A 17,681-nucleotide genomic window follows, 5' to 3' on the forward strand; every position below is an offset into this window, starting at 1 on the left:
TAATAATGGGCGCCAATTTTAAAATAATTAATACCAACTGCATATGTTAAATCATATTTTCCCCTTTTTTTTAACCTACATTCTTAGGTTTGAATTAAAAGATCTTATTATTTTCTTTTTTATATTCAACTTTTATATTGCTCCATGTATCTTCTTCACTCTATGCTTTGAGACTGCCATGAATCCAATCGATATAGGACGCCACCCTGGTGTAGACATCCGGCCAGTCGGGATTGGGACAGGGAATGGGTCCAAACGACACCAGTCCACCGAGCAGATAGCCCTCGTTCTTGAACAGCATCAGTGGTCCACCGGCGTTGCCGTAGCACTCCTGCGAATTGGTCAGGCCACAGAGCTGGGAAGCCTGTATGTGCAATTGCTGGCTGGCGTACTTCCTCTGGCACTCCTCAATGGAACTGATGGTCACATAGCTTTTGCGCATCCTGGGCGTGGATCTAGCCTGCCAACCGGCCAACTCGGTGACCAGGCCCTCCAGCTCGTCCGCTCGCAGCTGCTTGTTGGGCAGGCAAATGGGTTGCACAAAGTCGTTCAGCTGGGCAGGACTTGCCAGCCGGACCAAGGCAATGTCGTTGATCTGCGTCCTGTCGGTGCGATTGTACTGGGGATGGGGCAGCAGCTCCTCGATGGCTATGTCCTGATAGGGCGGCGCGCAATCCGCCACCTTACTGTCCTGATGGTACTGACAGTCCGGATTCGTGCTGGTGTCCCATTCGCCCAGACGAACCGCTGTGATCTGCAGATTGTTGGTCGCCGCCTGTGCCACACAGTGGGCCGCAGTTAGCACATAGCGATCACTGATCAGCACTCCGCCACACGCATGGATCTTCTCCTGATTGCCTGGCGGAGTAAAATGCTCGGGGGTTAATATTCTGACTTACATGTCACCTAAAACGGCGCACTTACCACGCGTATACTCAATGAGCGCCAGCCAGGGAAACTCCCGGATTCGCGTATCTGTGCCATTCGATCGCTGCCAACTAACCTTCCCGCAATCCGTGGGCAAAAGTGGGTGGTTGAGGGCGCCCAAGCCGGCGGTACTAGGACAGCACACCTGAAAAAAAAGGTTGGTCTTATGTATAATCCCCAACAAATGAGTTACACTTATACGAGGAACTCTTAAAACTTTACTTGAATAACGAGTTTAATTAAAATTTTATGTAGCAGTTTGAGGTCACTTTTTCAACAGAATTAAAAAAGGTTTTTTAACAAAAATATATAATCCAAAATACTTTATAAAAGGAGAATCATATTTCACTTGTTAGTTATTCCACAAGCACGAGCACTTGTATTATTAAAATGTTGTGTATTTCCCAATTTGCAGCACGATTTTGAAATGAAACTTTTTGATTTCGTTTACAAGTTCTTATCTGTAGCAAATGATAAGAAGACGAGCGTCTTTAGAGTTCAAAAAAATGAAGCTGGGCAGTGAAAGTGAAAACCAGAACCGGCCTATATAATCAAGCTTTTTGTTTAGTAGCGCTTAATGGATCGAGTTGGGTATCTCTCTGGTGAATCACCCACCTGGACGTCGTTGGCACGCACTCCGCACTGATTCTCACGGAGCAGGTTGCGATCGCTCTGGCTGAGATTGCTGGATAGCAGGATTCTCATAAAGTAGTCACACTCCCGGATCGAAATGCAGTGACCGGTGACCCGGCCACTCGGGATTCGCGACACACAATTGATTGTCGGGAGTTGAGCTGGAATATCGAAGGTTGCAGATCGGAGATCCCACGTTAAGTTCACAGCCAGACTCGTTTACGATCCCGTATTCCGTACACACTCACCATTCGCGCCCAATGCCAGCGAGCCGACAACAACAAGTAGAGCTGGAAAACTTCCCATGCCGGATCGGGACCGGATCGTTCAGATACGATACAGCTAAGCGGAACGAATGAGACTGCGACTGCGATTCAAACTGAGACTGAGACTCAGACTGAGACTGAGACTAACATTAAGTTCGGCCGGCGGCTGTGAATTACCAGAGAGTCGCTTTCGGATCGCGTTCAGATAACATAATCGTAGTTGTGCAACCGAAGACCGAGGGCTTTGTAGAGCTTTCAATGCCCTGCACGCCGGCACACTCACATTTCATTCATAAATCGAGTTTATACAAGACTACGAGCCTGTTAAGCCTCATACTTTTAAACAAGATCTAATAATTCTAATTTAATACTTAAAACCGATTTAAGAACGTTAGGAATTAGTATCGATATATGCCAATATAATCACAACATTTTATTAAAATTATAAGGGCATTAGTATTGCTTTCTTTAAACCATTGTCTTGAGAGGACTTATTAGTACATCCCTATAATAATCGATCAGAACATTTTTTATTTCCCTTATCAGTAGCATACATTTTAAATAACCGGTAACTTAGGTACATCTCTTGCACGCGGTACATTCGGCCCAACCAACGATCCGGCAACGCCGTGCGCAAACATGTAAATTGAGAAAAATAGTTTCTCTTCTCTTAAATCGATTTTGTATGAACTACTTAACAAAAACAAATATGTAAATACATATGTTCGAAAGATTTGTTTTTGTTTTTTCAAACTTTCCGCATGTTCGAACATTGCAAGCGCAAAATAAAATAAGAGTGCAAAATCGAGTAGGAAAAAGGGGCTTATGATCAGGAAGTTCGAGGACAACGTTCTCGAGTCTGATTTTTAATGAACCCGTCGAAATTTAAAAAAAATTTCGCAAGACCGGCCGATTTTTGAATATTGTTACTGAATTATTTCAGTCGATATTTGTAATCTTATTTGTGGTGTAATGGTAGTCCCGACTTGGTTAGGCGGCTATACTTTTTTTCCCAGCGGATTAGAACTTACGTACCCCCAATTTTAAATCATCGTAGCTGTGAGTTTTATAGCCCTTACGGGCATTATACATGTTCTGACTATAACATACTTTGTTATATTTTTAGTTTCGATTTTATACTCTTATTCTGAATTTCTGCCGCTCTTAAAGCGATTAATACTAGCGTTGTTAACACATAATTGGATATTATATATGTTTAGACCGCTTCCTATCTCTATCAGCCGAATGCAGTGGCTTCCACCAGATCGTTAACTATCCACATCAGCCAGGAGCGGCGGGCGATCTCCTCATCTAATTAGACTAGAATTATTGTAAAGTCTTTTTGGTACAGACAACTCGGCTCAAGACACAGGATTTCCCGACCTGCACGACGGCAAAGATATGTACGAAGCAACTGCATACTGGGAGCCGGCCAATCAGAGTGCCAGGGAGAAGACGTGAAGACGTGAACTCCGCCCCTTGGGCACTGCATGTGATGGCTGTGGTACCCATTTTGAAGATGGCACCGCGCATGTGTTGTTCAGAATGGCCGATGGATGGCGGTGGCTGTCGAAATTGATAGTGAAATTAATAGTGGAATGTAATACCAGTTTAGTGCGTTTGGTGCTATTGCATGGAATGGTTGTATGCTTTTGCCATCGTCAATGGAACTCGGCTGAATTTCAAAGTAAATTAACTTTAACTTCATATTGGGGACTGATATACACGAATGTGCTTAGATAAGGAGACTGTTATTATTACAAAAAAATTTAAAAAAACTTACAGACCAAGAAAATTCAATTCAAGAAATTCATTTACCTAGTATTTACACATTTATTTAACAACCTTTAATATTTTTATACTACAAGTTTAATAATTGTTTTTACAAAGCTTTTTATTATTCTTAAACTTATTGATTTCGTTTTTGCATTTGCTTTCAAATATTAAAATAGGGATATTCGATCTATGATGTGAACAAAATCACGATATGAATATCTATTTTTATTCTGAAAATATCGATACATCGGAATTGTGATGATTGTTCACATCCCTAGCCCCTCCAAATGGCTGTGTGTGTGTCTGTGCGCGCGCCTGTATTGTCCGCCATCTTGTCAGCCCGACTGCATCGAAAAATTACAATTTTAATCGTTAAACGCGTTTTATGCCCACTTAACACACCAGAAAGTGCTGCAGTACACATTTGCCCACAAAACGGATATCGTCTTGAGTACGCAGCGCTCAGTAAAGGGGGTTAAAATTGCATTTGAAAGTGGAATTGTTGGTGCGAAGAAAAAATTGTGCAGCAAAAAATTCCCAGGTCTGTGCTGTATGTGTGTGTGAGAGGCGGGCCAGGGTTGCCGATGCTTCCATTTGTATGTGCCTAAAACAGCTATTTTTTAGGGTAAACCCCGTTAAATGGTGATTAATTGAGTGCGAATCGCTATAACTAATTAACTAGAGGGCTGCTTTATTTTGTTTTCCCACGCATACAGTTTCATTCTGCCACTTTACTAATTTTCAAAAACATGACAACCCTGTTCGTGGGAAGGGTACTCAAACAACAAAAACCAAGTACGTTGCGCGGCGCCACTTTGACGTTTGAATCGTCATCAGACGGTTGGGTAAATTTTCTCGCTCTCGTTGCTCTCGGTTTCGGCCCCACTGTATGCGTGTATGTGTGTGTGAGCCTTTGTGTGAGTGTTTGTGCGGTCCGTGACGCATTCTTGTTTTGCATCCAAAATCGCCAAAGCAAAGTAATCAAAGAAAAGCAGCAAAAAAGCTGTTAAAGCCGAAAATGATTAAATGCAGAAAATCAAAGCACAGTTAAAAATCAAACGACCCTGCGTGTGTAACTCTAAGCGCAAGTGCATCTGTGAGTGTGTGTGTTTGGTGGGGGGCTGTGTGGGGGAAGGAAGCGAAAGAGCCGCTAAAGAGAATCAGAAAAAAGGGCGAGGGCGACTGCTGGCTGGAACAAAAAAAAAAAGAGAAGAAAAAGCGGATGGGGAAAACAGAGAAATCATAAAAACGCCGGCAACAGCGATTCTCGAGTGCCCTTCCCGCCACTCCCCAATAGTTGCCACCCCACCCCTCACGCCGGCACACCCACAAACCACAAAGCGAACGACAAACAAAACTAAAACAAAAGCTAAAAGAAATTCAAAACGCGCTCCCCAGCAAAAGTTCGTTTACACGGAATTGGTTATTTGTTTTGTTTAGTTTTGTGGATTTGTTTATTGGCGACATATGTGTGGTGATGACCCTCCCCCTCCGCCCGCAGTTACTTATCGTGTGCATGTGTGTGTTTATATTGCCAAAATCTTCACAAGAGTTGAGCAAAGTCCGTGAGAAACCGAGATAATCGTTAACTTGGCTTTAACGGAACAGATGTGTGTGCTTATTTCATACCAACAACAGCTGCCGCTCACTACCTACAACAACAAGAAAAACAAAAAAATAAAACCTCGAATAACGAAAATTTCATACACTTTAATTAAAAAACGAAATAGTGATCGTAAGCCTTGGATATTTTATTTTATGAATGCCTCTGTTTTTAATTAATTTGTCTTATAATCATAGTAAGGTTATAAAGTTTAAATGGAAATGAAAAAAAAATTACCACATTAAATGAATCAATCATGCGGATGGATGGTGTATCATTGATTAAACGACCTAAATGTCTATTAAAAATTTAATTTCCATTAATGTGGATTATGTAATTAATTCTGGTGTACAAAAATATTTTACTTCCATAAAAACAATTCTTAACAGATTGAAGTCGTTTTTTAAAGTCTAAATAAAGACCAAAGCTCTTAAATATTCTATTATGTTTACAAATGGAAATAAATATTTATTTGAACAATTCAGTGAGTCATGTTATGAAACCCATTAATATTTATTGTCTTTTGACCGCGAAGAAGCAAAGAAAAGTACAAAACAAAGTCTTTGAATGTGAAACCCATAATTATCTCGTATGACTCACGATTTGGAAGTTTATTTGCAGACAAAACGAGCAAGATAAATGCTCCATAAGTTATGCCAACATTGTTGGCAGCACTCCCAAGGCTTCCCCGGGTCTCCTCCAGGCAGTGTCCACTGTACCACTGCTCTGGAGCCAAGAGACCCACTCTGTGGGATGTGGACGGGCCTACGTGCGATGCAAAAGTGGCCAAGTGGAGCTGCAGATGGAGTTCGTTTGGCTTCGCTGGCTGGCTGGCTGGCTGAATAAACTGAACCGCATGTCTGGCTCTTGGCTTTTACCCCATACCCATACCCAATACCAATACCCCACCGCGTTGCCTGCCCCTCCATGCGAAAATCCATCTCCAGCTGCCTTTGCGGTGGTTTTCAGCACCGCCCTTCTTGCTTTTCCCCCCACCCGGTCGTCGTCGTCATTATATTACGTTTTTTGCACATTTCTTGCTTTGCACAATTTAGCCTTCAGTTTCCGGTTATGAAGGAAGCAGCAAACGGGTTCGGGCCTGCTCCCTCTACCTCTCCCCCTGCGCCTTTCCTTCACCTACGGGCGATGTAATGTGCATTTAAATGCAATTTCTGCTGCTGTGCGTCAATGTCGATGAGTCTGCAAATAGCATGAAAGCGCGCCGAAAATATGGGAATCATTTCTCACTCTTATCGCTGCGGCAACGTAACGTGTTCCGCAAGTCAGAAACACAAGTCAATCATCACTATTTTTAAGCATTGCCCATTTACCTCAGAAATAATCACTATCTTATCATTTTCATATCAAAAATAAAAGGCGTCAGCAAATTCAGATACTTTGATGGCACAGATTTGATAAATACATCACTTTGTTGTTCTAGATAAATCGTATTAGTATGAAAGCAATGTAATTCGTATCTAGTTTTAAACGGATTTAAATAACTTGTTATCGTGCAATATTAGTTGTCAGAGTCGTTGTAAAACGCCCAACTAATTACCTGTTGAAATATTGAGCAACATTTTTGAGATACAACTATTGCAGGCTAAAAAGTGGGGAAACGAGGGTGTTTAGGGCCCGGCACTTACAAATGTTTTGAAAAATGAATGCCTAGTGTTTTTCCTACCAGCATGTTGAAAACCATTCAACTGGTAGTCGTCGTACTGGTATATTTTCCAGTTCTGGTCTTTTTATGCCGTAGCCCAGTGAGCGTAACGCCTGGAAACGCTTTGCTCTCGTAATTAACCTCTCGACCGACCGGCTTTCTGCCTACCTATCAGCTTACCTGGTCGGTCGCTTGTTACCTGGCCAAACCAAAGCCACCATCCATCCATCTGTAAATGTATCTGTATCTGTGTGTAGCAGCTATCCACAGCTCGTTGAAGCAGCAGACCTTTGAGCACGGTTTCTTGGGCCATCGCAAACCGAAACCTTCGTGTTCCACGGCGAGCGTTTTCCCCGGGGGTTTTCTTCGTTCTTTGCAATTCTGGCGAAAGGTGCCTCAAAATTTTCCATTAATGCTAGAGTAGCAGCAGACTAATCGCCTTGAAAACACATGAACATGATCTAATATTCCATTGCTTTTGCGTTGCACACTGGGTATTCTATCAGTCAGGCATTCGGCATTTCATTTAAAGACTTTAAATAAACGAATCTAAACTTGTTGATGACTCAGTGCGATATTTAAATTATTCTTTGTTTTGAACCCATTGTTCAGTTGAAATTTCAAAACCTAACAACGTTGCGTGGTTTCGGGTTTAAAGCGCAGTGGCAATTATAATATGATAATAAAGCAGAGTTGTAATTTAAAAAAAAATTGTTGATTTCTTTGAAAACCACTCGACCAACCTGTAATTGGATTTTTATTAAATTGTTGGATACGAACAAATTGAAGTTGATGTGCTGCGGGTTTTTCATGAAAAGCCATTAACACAAAGCACACGCTGGTATCACAGCCATTTCAAATATAGAAAATGTATAGACATTTGCTGGTAATCCATTAAAATGTTATTTGTTTATCTCAATGCCTATTATGTTTTACGCGTTAAAGTTTAAACTCCGATCTAAAAGTCAGACAATTGTTTACGTTGAGTATTCTTAGATGGCTAAATTGGAATGGCATTAAAGTTGCAAGAGAAGCCAATTACAATTTTGAAAGACATTTGAAGTCATGGTTCTATTAGTCTGACATCTATTATCTCGTTTCCCATCCACTCTACTTTTATTATAACGCTTTGTGACTAAAAATTAAGCATCTAAAGATCACTGATCTCGCTTTTTTATACCATCCATCCAGCGGCTATTTGTAAGGTTTCTTCTACCCGCTTGTCTTGTATTTTCTGTTCAGGTTCGATGGCTTGTCTCTGCAGCTTTGACTTCTTTTGTCTCGGCGTTCTTTGGCCTTTCTTGTTTTCTCGTTTCTTGTCCCCGCTTCTTATCATTCGAGCGTGTTTCCAAGTTGGACCAAAAAAAAAAAGAAGAAAAAAACAAGTTAACATTTAAGACCTAAAATGGCCAAAAAGCAGCGACTTGCTAGCAGATCGCTCGAAAGAACAACAAAAGCAAACAATAACAAATTCCCAGCATCGTCATTATTTGCAATTATCGACAGTTTGCTTTTCTGCGGTTTCCTCCTTCTCTCCTCCTCTTCATCTCTGCCTCTCTCTCTCTTTTGTTTGTACGCTAAAATCTTGGACTTCGTATTCGTCTGCGGTCTCGAGATCAAAAACCTTTGCTTGGTTGTTATTGAGGTACATTTATCGAGAGGAAAATGCCGATATGATGAATGTCTCATAGAATAAACTATATATGTATGAATAATACAACATTATCTACTTCTTAAGGTTTAAAACAACATCTTAAGGCTTAAAAAAGCTAGAAAATGACCAGTTGTTTTGGTGTCGCGTGATGTTTTTAACATTTTTTCGAGTTTGTTATATAGCCACTGTAAAGATTAGATATCAATAGCGTATTATGCGGCATCTCCGACTGAATTGTTTGATTTATGATCGGGGTGTATTCGCTAGGCCTTAGCCTTTAAGATATCTTTCAATGTCTCCCCGCCGTTCGCCGGATGAATAAGTAAAAATAAGAAACATAAACAAAGGTGTCACGTACACTTTTGCACTCACACGTACTGCAAAGGAGTCGGATTGAATGCGATAGTGGGTGCGGAAGAGGGAAACTTGGATTGGGATTGAGATTGGGAGCTGTGCGGTGGCGTGGTGGAGTCGGGTGAAGTGAAGTGAAGGGAACTACTGGCAAATGCTTTCAAAGTCATTTCCTTCTTCTCGGAAAACGTAAAGAAAGCATAAACAAACAAAGAAGCATTCCACTCGCAGCTATGTACATATGTACCTACATTATACAAACATATGTATTTGTTTGTAAGTCGAATAACTTGTTCTTTCCGAGCACATATTGTAATCATAAAATACTTGCGCCTTCTCGGTCGGAATGGAAATCAATATGTGCGAGACTAATCAAAAAGCTGTAAGGCGAATGAAAACAACGGAAATGTGAAATATTTTCCCCATCCCATACTTTTCAGTTATATGGTTTGCGATGGTATGGTGTTGTATGGCATGGTGTTGTCTGTAATTGCACCGAATCATCTCGCATATCTCCATTTCCTCCACCATTCGCTGTAAAGTCCAGCAATTCGCCCCCGATTTGTGATTATCTTGTTACTCTGCTTCGCTTATTTTTCTTTCACCGCCTCTGTTTTCTTTCTCTGCCCCAATAATTGCTGTTTCGCTAGGTTCAATAAGATTATAGTATTCCTACGCAGTTGTTTTTGTTTCGTCTACCATACATACATATATTTGTGCACACAAACGTGCTTCTTTGATTTGCTTAGCATGCAAATTTGTGCGATCTTTTTTTTTTTTTCTTTTACGCGCTTGGTTAGCGAACAATTGTGTTCAAGAAACTAGTTCTGGAATCCTCAAATTTGCTAAAGCTTTTGTCTTTTCTTGTTTTAGACAAAGCAAAGGTTCTTTGAATAACTTATTATAAATGTAAATTATGATGGAAGAATACGTGTTTATTTAAAAATAAAAATATTAGTTAACAATATTTATTTCATTTCATAAAATACAACGAACATGTGATAAAACCTTGAAAATGATGTCTTATTCTTTCGACCGCGACTGTTTTCAGGCGATTGTTTGTCTGGGTTTATTATTTTTAATTATTGCGATTTTGCTGCGCTATCAGCATTTATATTTGTATTTGTTATTAACGGCGGCGGTGCCAAGCGGCACCAAAGCGTAGAGATGAGGAAGGAGCGGTGCGGTGCGGAGAAAGGGGAGATGATAGAGGCGAATAAAGAAAGAGGCGGTGGGAAGGGGCCGGGAAGCGAGGGGCAGAAGCGAAGCGGAAAGAAAGCAACGAACGATTCACTTGAACTGGTTTCGGCGAGCAGATATATTTGTTTTGATTGTAGTTTGTTTTTATTATGGCATTCGTCTGCCTTGCATCGGTGCATGTGTGTGTGTGTGCATTTATGGGTGTGTGTGAGTGTGCGTGTGTCACTGCGTGATTGTGTGTGAAAGGAAGAGAGCGAAAATGTGTGCAAATGCATTTTGGCAGAGAGCACGTGACAACGCCCATTTATGACGATGACGTCTTCCTTTGAACTTTATACCCATCGATTTTGTAACGCTTTCTTTCTTTTCCATTGCAGGTCAAGTAACAAGAGTTAACAAAAGAGCAACAAGAACGGCAGCAAGAGCAGCAGGAACCGAAAAGACGGTATACAATAGCGGCAACGGCTTCACATTGGACATGTCATGTCAGCAAGCCTCCAGATTCCATTCAGCCACCGCCACAGCCACATTAGCCAAGAGCACAGCCACCAGGAGGATTGCCACAGCAGCAGCAGCCGCAACAGCAACAGCGATAGCCGCAGCAACAGCCGCAGCAACAGCCGCAGCAGCAGCAGCAACGCTGACGCCCGTGGAGAGCATTGCCGGCAAGACGACGTCCGAGGACACGGATCCCTATGCCTTCACAGAGACTGTGGCCGTCACACCACCCATTCTATTCAATGCACAGGTTGGTAGCACTCCGAAATCTTCTATTTCAATGCGTACTCTTAGGACTTGTTATTTATTATGAGTCTTTCAAAACAATTTCAAGTGTATGCTAATTATTTCGCAAACAAATTGCGGAATTTTGATTGCAAAAGAAATTGGCGATAAATTCAGAACCTGAACTTGAATAAGAACAGGTCCCCGCTTTCAAACCGCCATTATATTAAGCTGGCATTATATACACAACCGTATTCCATTAACTTGATTTACCCAACTGTTTTTATACCCGTTACTCGTAGAGTAAAAGGGTATACTAGATTCGTTGAAAAGTATGTAACAGGCAGAAGGAAGCGTTTCCGACCATATAAAGTATATATATTCTTGATCAGGATCAATAGCCGAGTCGATTTGGCCATGTCCGTCTGTCCGTCCGTCTGTCCGTCTGTCCGTCTGTCCGTCTGTCCGTCTGTCCGTCCGTCTGTCCGTCTGTCTGTCCGTATGAACGTCGAGATCTCAGGAACTACAAAAGCTAGAAAGTTGAGATTAAGCATACAGACTCCAGGGACATAGACGCAGCGCAAGTTTGTCGAATCATGCTGCCACGCCCACTCTAACGCCCACAAACCGCCCAAAACTGCCACGCCCACACTTTTGAAAAATGTTTTGATATTTTTTCATTTTTGTATTGGTGTTGTAAATTTCTATCGATTTGTCAAAAAAAATTTTGCCACGCCCACTCTAACGCCCACAAACCGCCCAAAGCTGCCACGCCCACACTTTTGAAAAATGTTTTGATATTTTTTCATTTTTGTATTAGTCTTCCAAATTTCTATCGATTTGCCAAAGAACTTTTTGCCACGCCCACTCTAACGCCCACGCCAAACCGCCCTGAAAATGTTTGATATTTTTCATTTTTGTATTAGTCTTCCAAATTTCTATCGATTTGCCAAAGAACTTTTTGCCACGCCCACTCTAACGCCCACAAACCGCCCAAAGCTGCCACGCCCACACTTTTGAAAAATGTTTTGATATTTTTTCATTTTTGTATTAGTCGTCTAAATTTCTATCGATTTGCCAAAAAACTTTTTGCCACGCCCACTCTAACGCCCACAAACCTGCACTTCTACTAGCTGAGTAACGGGTATCAGATAGTCGGGGAACTCGACTATAGCGTTCTCTCTTGTTTTTTTATTACATATTGCAGAAATCGAGAGCCCGCCTAACCGACAGCAATAGAGGCAGCAACAAGAGGCAGACGGCAGCAACAGCTGCGGCCAACAGAAAGGCGAATTTGGTGGCCCAACTGAGTGTCACAGCAGCAGCAAAGGCGCAGGCGTCTTTGGCAAGCAACAACACAACCACAACCACAACGAATTTCCATCATGTCACGCAATCTCAGAGACAGTCGCCGGCGTTGCAGTTGCAGTTGCAGTTGCCACTGCAATCCCAGTCACAGTCCCAGGCCTCGCCGAAGCGGGCCACCAACGTGTGCATAGTCCGCCCGCAGCAACAGCAGCTGGAGAAGATAGCCACCTCGGAGTCCTGCCAGTCGGCGGCAGCACCGCCCCCGCTTTACGCCCACACTCCATCGTTGTGGCAGACGCCGCTGCTCATAGACAATGGGCAAAAGCTACAGCTCCTCCAGCAGCAGCAGCAGCAGCATCAGCATCAGCAGCAGCATCAGCAGCAGCATCAGCATCAGCAACCGCAGCATCAACAGCAACAGTCCGTTGCTATTGCGTTGGTCAGTCCGCCCACATCGCCCGCCTCATTACCTTCGCCCACTCTGCCGCCTGCCACCGCTGCAGTGACCGCCATGGTGGCGCCGATTTCCGTATCGCCCAAGGGTGGATTACCTTTGCCGCCATCGAAGTTCCATCATACCACGCTGGCGCAACATCTGCAGAAGGTGGAGTGCTTGAAGAAAAAGAAATCCTTGCCACTGGCCTGCCAAAACAACAACAATAACAGCAAGTTGCAGAACAACAACATTGTGGTGGACTCGCATATGAAACCGGTGGTGCAGGGAACGAGCTACAATCAGACTCAGCCGCCACCGCTGATGGTTTTCAATACGGGAACCGTTGCAGTTCCCGCGCAGACTCCACAGACTGCTGCTCCACAGAAACATTCCACCGGCAATAGCGTAGATGACAGCGATCTCAACGAGATACCCGTCAATGTTATCTTCCGAAAGCCGCAAGAGGCAGGCGGTGCGGCGAAAACAGGTGGAGCAGGAGCTGGATTAAGTGCATCTGTTTCCGGAACGCTACAAACTCGTCCAGCTGAAGTGAAACTGGTGACTCCTCTCACGCCGCCCTCTCCACCCGAGATGAGCGCACCGCCCTTGCTGGCGCAAATGCAGCCGCCGCAGATACCCACGTCTTGTGTTCCAGCTTTAGCTACCAGCTTCAAAGTGACGTCACCAGCAGTTCTCAGCCCAAAGGTGGTCTCAGCACCTCCTGCAAGCAGCAGCCCAAAGCTCTTGTGTCCAACAGCACCCGCTTCAACGAACTCACTGCAAATTGCGCCAAAAGCTGTTCCAGCCACTACAACCTCATCAGCACCCGCATTAGCCAAGAAATCTGAACAAATGTCTTCCAAAGTGGCCAATTTAAACGCCTCCAACCATCAAGCACCCATAGCTTCAAAGGGCGTTAGAAATGGCATCACTAACAACATTAACAACAGAAATAGCAACGCCGTTGCGAAGAAACCATCACCAACTTCGATGCCGCCTCCAAAGGAGCCGATTGCACTTGCAGCAAACAAGTTGGCGGATTCCGAACATCGTCAGCGACGCCGCAAGATCGCCTCCGCCTGCAAACGCAGCTTGGACACCCTGAGTGAGAACGAATCCTTTTCAGTGGATTCGCCCTACTGCCTACAACAGCATTGGCTGCATTCCGGCTTTAAGGATAAGGCCCACGACACGCCACTCTCGCAAAGTAACCGACGTGAGGAGCGAATTGCGGTCCGTAAAGGAGCCTTGAGGCGCCAAGCGCTGCAACTACTGTCTACGCGCTCCTTGCAGGAGCTTCCCATGCGAGCGGCCAAACAGCGGCTGCAGTGCGTCCAGAACATGTTGATCAAGTACCAGGATCACGCTGGCCAGCAGCAGGGAATGTAAGTATATTGTGTTATCATTACCGAATTTAAATTAATTGAAGGGTTTTCTTTTGCAGTGGAATTGGCAACCGCTGTCTGGTGACCAGTTGCAAGCAGCCAACGCTCAGTATGGCAGCACACTGTGAGCGCCACATCGTAAACAACAGCACTCAGCAGCTTTTCCAGCCTTGCGTCGCCTGGCGGATGGACGGAACCGCTTGCCAGGCTCCCGTCTTCGATGTGCTGCACACATTGGCCCTTTGCAAGGTGCACAGCCATCTGCGTTCCGGTATGGATGGAGCCCGTCCAGCATCGAAACAGCCGCCCGTTAGTTTACCTGTCGCTGAAGTGGCGACTCTGTGTGTGCCTGTAAAGCAGCAGCGTAAGCGCAAGGCTAACACTAATCCCGTGGCTCGTCCTCAGAAACGTGGTAGAAAGCCGGCAAACGAACCGATTGCTAACCAGATCAGCAGCCAGATAGGCAAACTGATTTCTGGGACAGGTATGCAGCGTAAAAGCAGCACCACTTCGCTGGAGTCCATTGCCAGCAATTCGCACTCGTCGGCCACCTCACACTCCCAGCCGCCTTATAGGCCCGAAAACGTGTCGGCTGCGGTACCTGCAGCACAGAACTTGCCCCAACAATCCATTCCTCCAGCGCTGGCTCCACTCAGCACTGATTTTCAACCCAAGCAACAGCAGCATGAACCGCTTTTGGTCCCCAAGTTGGAGGTGGATTCGTTGTTTAAATTTGATGCCGATCAACAGCAAAATCAGCAGCAGCAATCGAGCCTGGACCCAAGTCTACTTTCGTTGGACATTGCCAATATCAAGGCCGAGGAGATTAGCCAAATCGTTGCCCAATTGGCAGCGGCCGGTGGTGATTTACAAAATCCCAATAATAACAACAACATAAGCATCCATAATAACAATAGTGTTCACTTCAACAACAACAATAATATGAATTACAGCAACAATAACAATAACAGTTTCCCCTCATTCAACACGGCCTTTGGCAACGCCATTGGTCAGCCAACCAACACAATTACGCACAATGGCCAAGCCGTTCCGGCAGTGCTGGCCAACACGGCCGATCTGCTTGGCCAGGATATGTTCGGTATTTGCGAGAACAGCTCGGCGTACGCCAGTTCCGAGGACACCGGACTGGGCGGTCTCAGCGAGTCGGAGCTGATAGGCGCTAACGATGCTGGTAAGTTTCGAAACGATGTGAATTTATATGACATCCGTATATACAAAAGGGTGCTTGACAATGCCCTTAGATTATTTCAGAATTTTAAAATGTTCTTTTTTCGTTTTTCAGATGATATAGCATTGAATGGCGCCCACTTGCTGGAGGAGCACGATCTGGTAAATGTGTTCGACACGCTGTCAGACGATGCCTTCAACGAGCTGTTCCAATCCGGTGTGTATTTAACCACAATTTTACTTGTTCAGCTTTTCATTGTACTAATCCATGTGTGCCTTTGCTGCCAACGCCAACGCCACCGCCCTTGCCCTCGCCTTGGACCTGTGCCGATGCAGTGCAACAAGCCGAGTGCGAGGCCATGGACCGGGCTTTGGACCGAGCCCTGCAGCAGACGATGGGCGGCTCGGCGGACAGCGCCTTTCTTAACGATTTCCTGGACGTCGGCGACGATCTGCTGGCCGATGCTGTGATGCACTCACCGAACACGTCCGGCATCGATGCGCCTCCTCTCTTTGGGGACAGCAGCAGCGGCGGTGGCAACAGCAGCAGCAATGGCGCCTCCGACATTCGGGGCTTGGTGCAGACCTAATTCCGGCATCAGGTCGGATTAATGGCCTACAGAATTTACAGATTCTTTTGGAGAGACAGAGAGAGAGATTTTCAAGCTAAACTTCCCATTATTCACTTTTAGGCAGCTTTCGCTTTAAATTTCGGTATTTTCTTTTTGGCCATTTCTTACCTGCGATTCTGGTTCGGCACAATGTTTCTATATGCAGCTTCAATGTTATGCATGCATGCACCAGCAGATATGCATGATTAAAATAGCATTCAAAACCCATATAGTTATGCGTTAATGTGAAAAACATACAAAAAAAACACACAAAAAGTAAAAAATTTGAAAAAATGTCCAAAAATATTAAATTCAACTTTAAATCAACATTAAGAATGAAATGTATATGTATCCGTACGCAGAAACATAATATTGTAAATTCGCGGAAAGATGTAGCATTACGCACATCTTAACGTAACTTAATTTGTTAGTGAACCAACAAAGGATTGTAGAGAGCAGCTTTATTATACATAAAAAGTAAAACAAAAAATTATAAAACGATACCAGAGCAAACAGATAAAATGAAACCGAAATTGTAGGAAATCTAGCAACAAATTTTGAATTCTGAATTAAATGTACGAGCGCGATACACTAGAGAGTTCGTTAACACAAGCAAGCCTAAAATTTGATTAAGAATTTTGTGAACGCATTTACAACAACAACACCCTACACTCAAATGAGAATTGCATGAACTACAAAAAAGCAGGTGAAGCTGAAATTGTTTAGTTTGATTTAAGTTCTTGGTTTGCACCTAACACATATACACACCCACACCCAAACACCTGCACACATACATACAACGTACAAGGGACTAGTTTGAAACCGCGAATCGTATTACTAAATATATATACAACTATATATACTTATATATATATAAAATATAGCTATATATACATAATACCACTTAATATATCTGTACACATACGTTTAAGTGTAAGCTTTAATTTAAACCAACCCACAAACAAAGAAAAGAAAAACCTTTAACAAAAAAAAAAATTAACAGAATGTAAAAGTGTATACTTGATTTATTTTTAAGCTCTTTTATTTAGCCATGGCGCCATGGCTGGAAACTTTGTTCGATTTTAATTAAGCCTAACAAATTTTAAAAGCAAAATTAGGCTGACCGACAATTTTTGAGTTTTAGCATGCGTTTGTCTATATTAGATTATGTAAATTAACAAATATTAAATAGAACATAAATGAATTGTAATTTTCTTTAGTCTAGTGACAAGCAGCAACATATAAATCGAGATATATTTATACAACAATACACAAATCAAGCAAGAAAACTGTTACGCTTTAAAATACGATATATACCACTCACTGGAGACCGATCCCCAAATCACAGCCCCCCCCCAAAAAAAAAAAAAACGAAGTTCACACCCGAACCATTCCATTTCCATCCATTGTAAGTTTTCATTTCTCATCTGTCACTCGGAGTCTAAGCAAGTATTAAATGAATGAAAAACGTTTAATTACACTAGATAACTTTGTATTTGTATATGTATCACGCATCGAATTTTCATTACGTTAATGCACCCATGGCACACTCAAACACTTGCATCTTTCATAGGAACGTTCGTTTGGGCGTAGCGAAACGATAGAGCAGAAGGAACTAATTTAAACATAATGGAACTCTGTAAAATATGATATATAATAACTCCCACACTCTCACTCTCTATCTCTAAAACCCTATATAGATATATATAAACGTATGAATTCGTTCTTGAGTTAGTTGATTACCGATTGCTGGGTTGATTGATTTACTGATTGATTTGGTCCACACTTTACTCTGATCTAAACTACAAAACCATGTATTTGATTATATGCTTTAAACCCTATTTTTATAACACTTTACTTTGTAAGAACTGTAGCGATGAACAGAAACCCCGCATCCCTCCAGTAGCCGCCTCTTTTTCACCATTTGAAATTTTGTCTGTTTTCGGTATGAGGTACA

The 17,681-nt window shown here is 43.0% G+C and overlaps 2 protein-coding genes across 4 annotated transcripts; one reads left to right on the plus strand and one right to left on the minus strand.

Annotated features, from left to right (window-relative positions):
• Positions 1 to 143: 143 nt before the first annotated feature.
• LOC120453953 (serine protease easter) lies at positions 144 to 1,945 on the minus strand. Its single transcript, XM_039638900.1, has 4 exons — positions 1,809 to 1,945; positions 1,543 to 1,721; positions 925 to 1,072; positions 144 to 858 (listed from the first exon to the last, which is right to left on the minus strand). The coding sequence occupies exons 1-4, from the start codon at positions 1,864 to 1,866 to the stop codon at positions 161 to 163; spliced, it is 1,083 nt and encodes a 360-aa protein (XP_039494834.1). The 5' UTR covers positions 1,867 to 1,945; the 3' UTR covers positions 144 to 160.
• A 1,966-nt stretch (positions 1,946 to 3,911) lies between these two features.
• On the plus strand, positions 3,912 to 17,079 carry LOC120451701. Of its 3 annotated transcripts, none has more exons than XM_039635598.2 (6): positions 3,912 to 4,053; positions 10,451 to 10,821; positions 12,004 to 13,925; positions 13,985 to 15,117; positions 15,229 to 15,330; positions 15,450 to 17,079. In XM_039635598.2, exons 2-6 carry the CDS (start codon positions 10,552 to 10,554, stop codon positions 15,701 to 15,703), a joined length of 3,681 nt encoding a protein of 1,226 aa, XP_039491532.1. In that variant the 5' UTR covers positions 3,912 to 4,053; positions 10,451 to 10,551; the 3' UTR covers positions 15,704 to 17,079. The 3 variants fall into 3 exon arrangements, with proteins under 3 accessions (XP_039491532.1, XP_039491531.1, XP_039491533.1); XM_039635597.2 differs by having other exon boundaries at positions 3,916 to 4,143; XM_039635599.2 differs by lacking the exon at positions 3,912 to 4,053 and adding an exon at positions 4,412 to 4,447.
• Positions 17,080 to 17,681: the final 602 nt, after the last annotated feature.

Source organism: Drosophila santomea, chromosome 3R (assembly GCF_016746245.2).
Source record: "Drosophila santomea strain STO CAGO 1482 chromosome 3R, Prin_Dsan_1.1, whole genome shotgun sequence".
Classification (NCBI taxonomy): Eukaryota; Metazoa; Arthropoda; class Insecta; order Diptera; family Drosophilidae; genus Drosophila; species Drosophila santomea.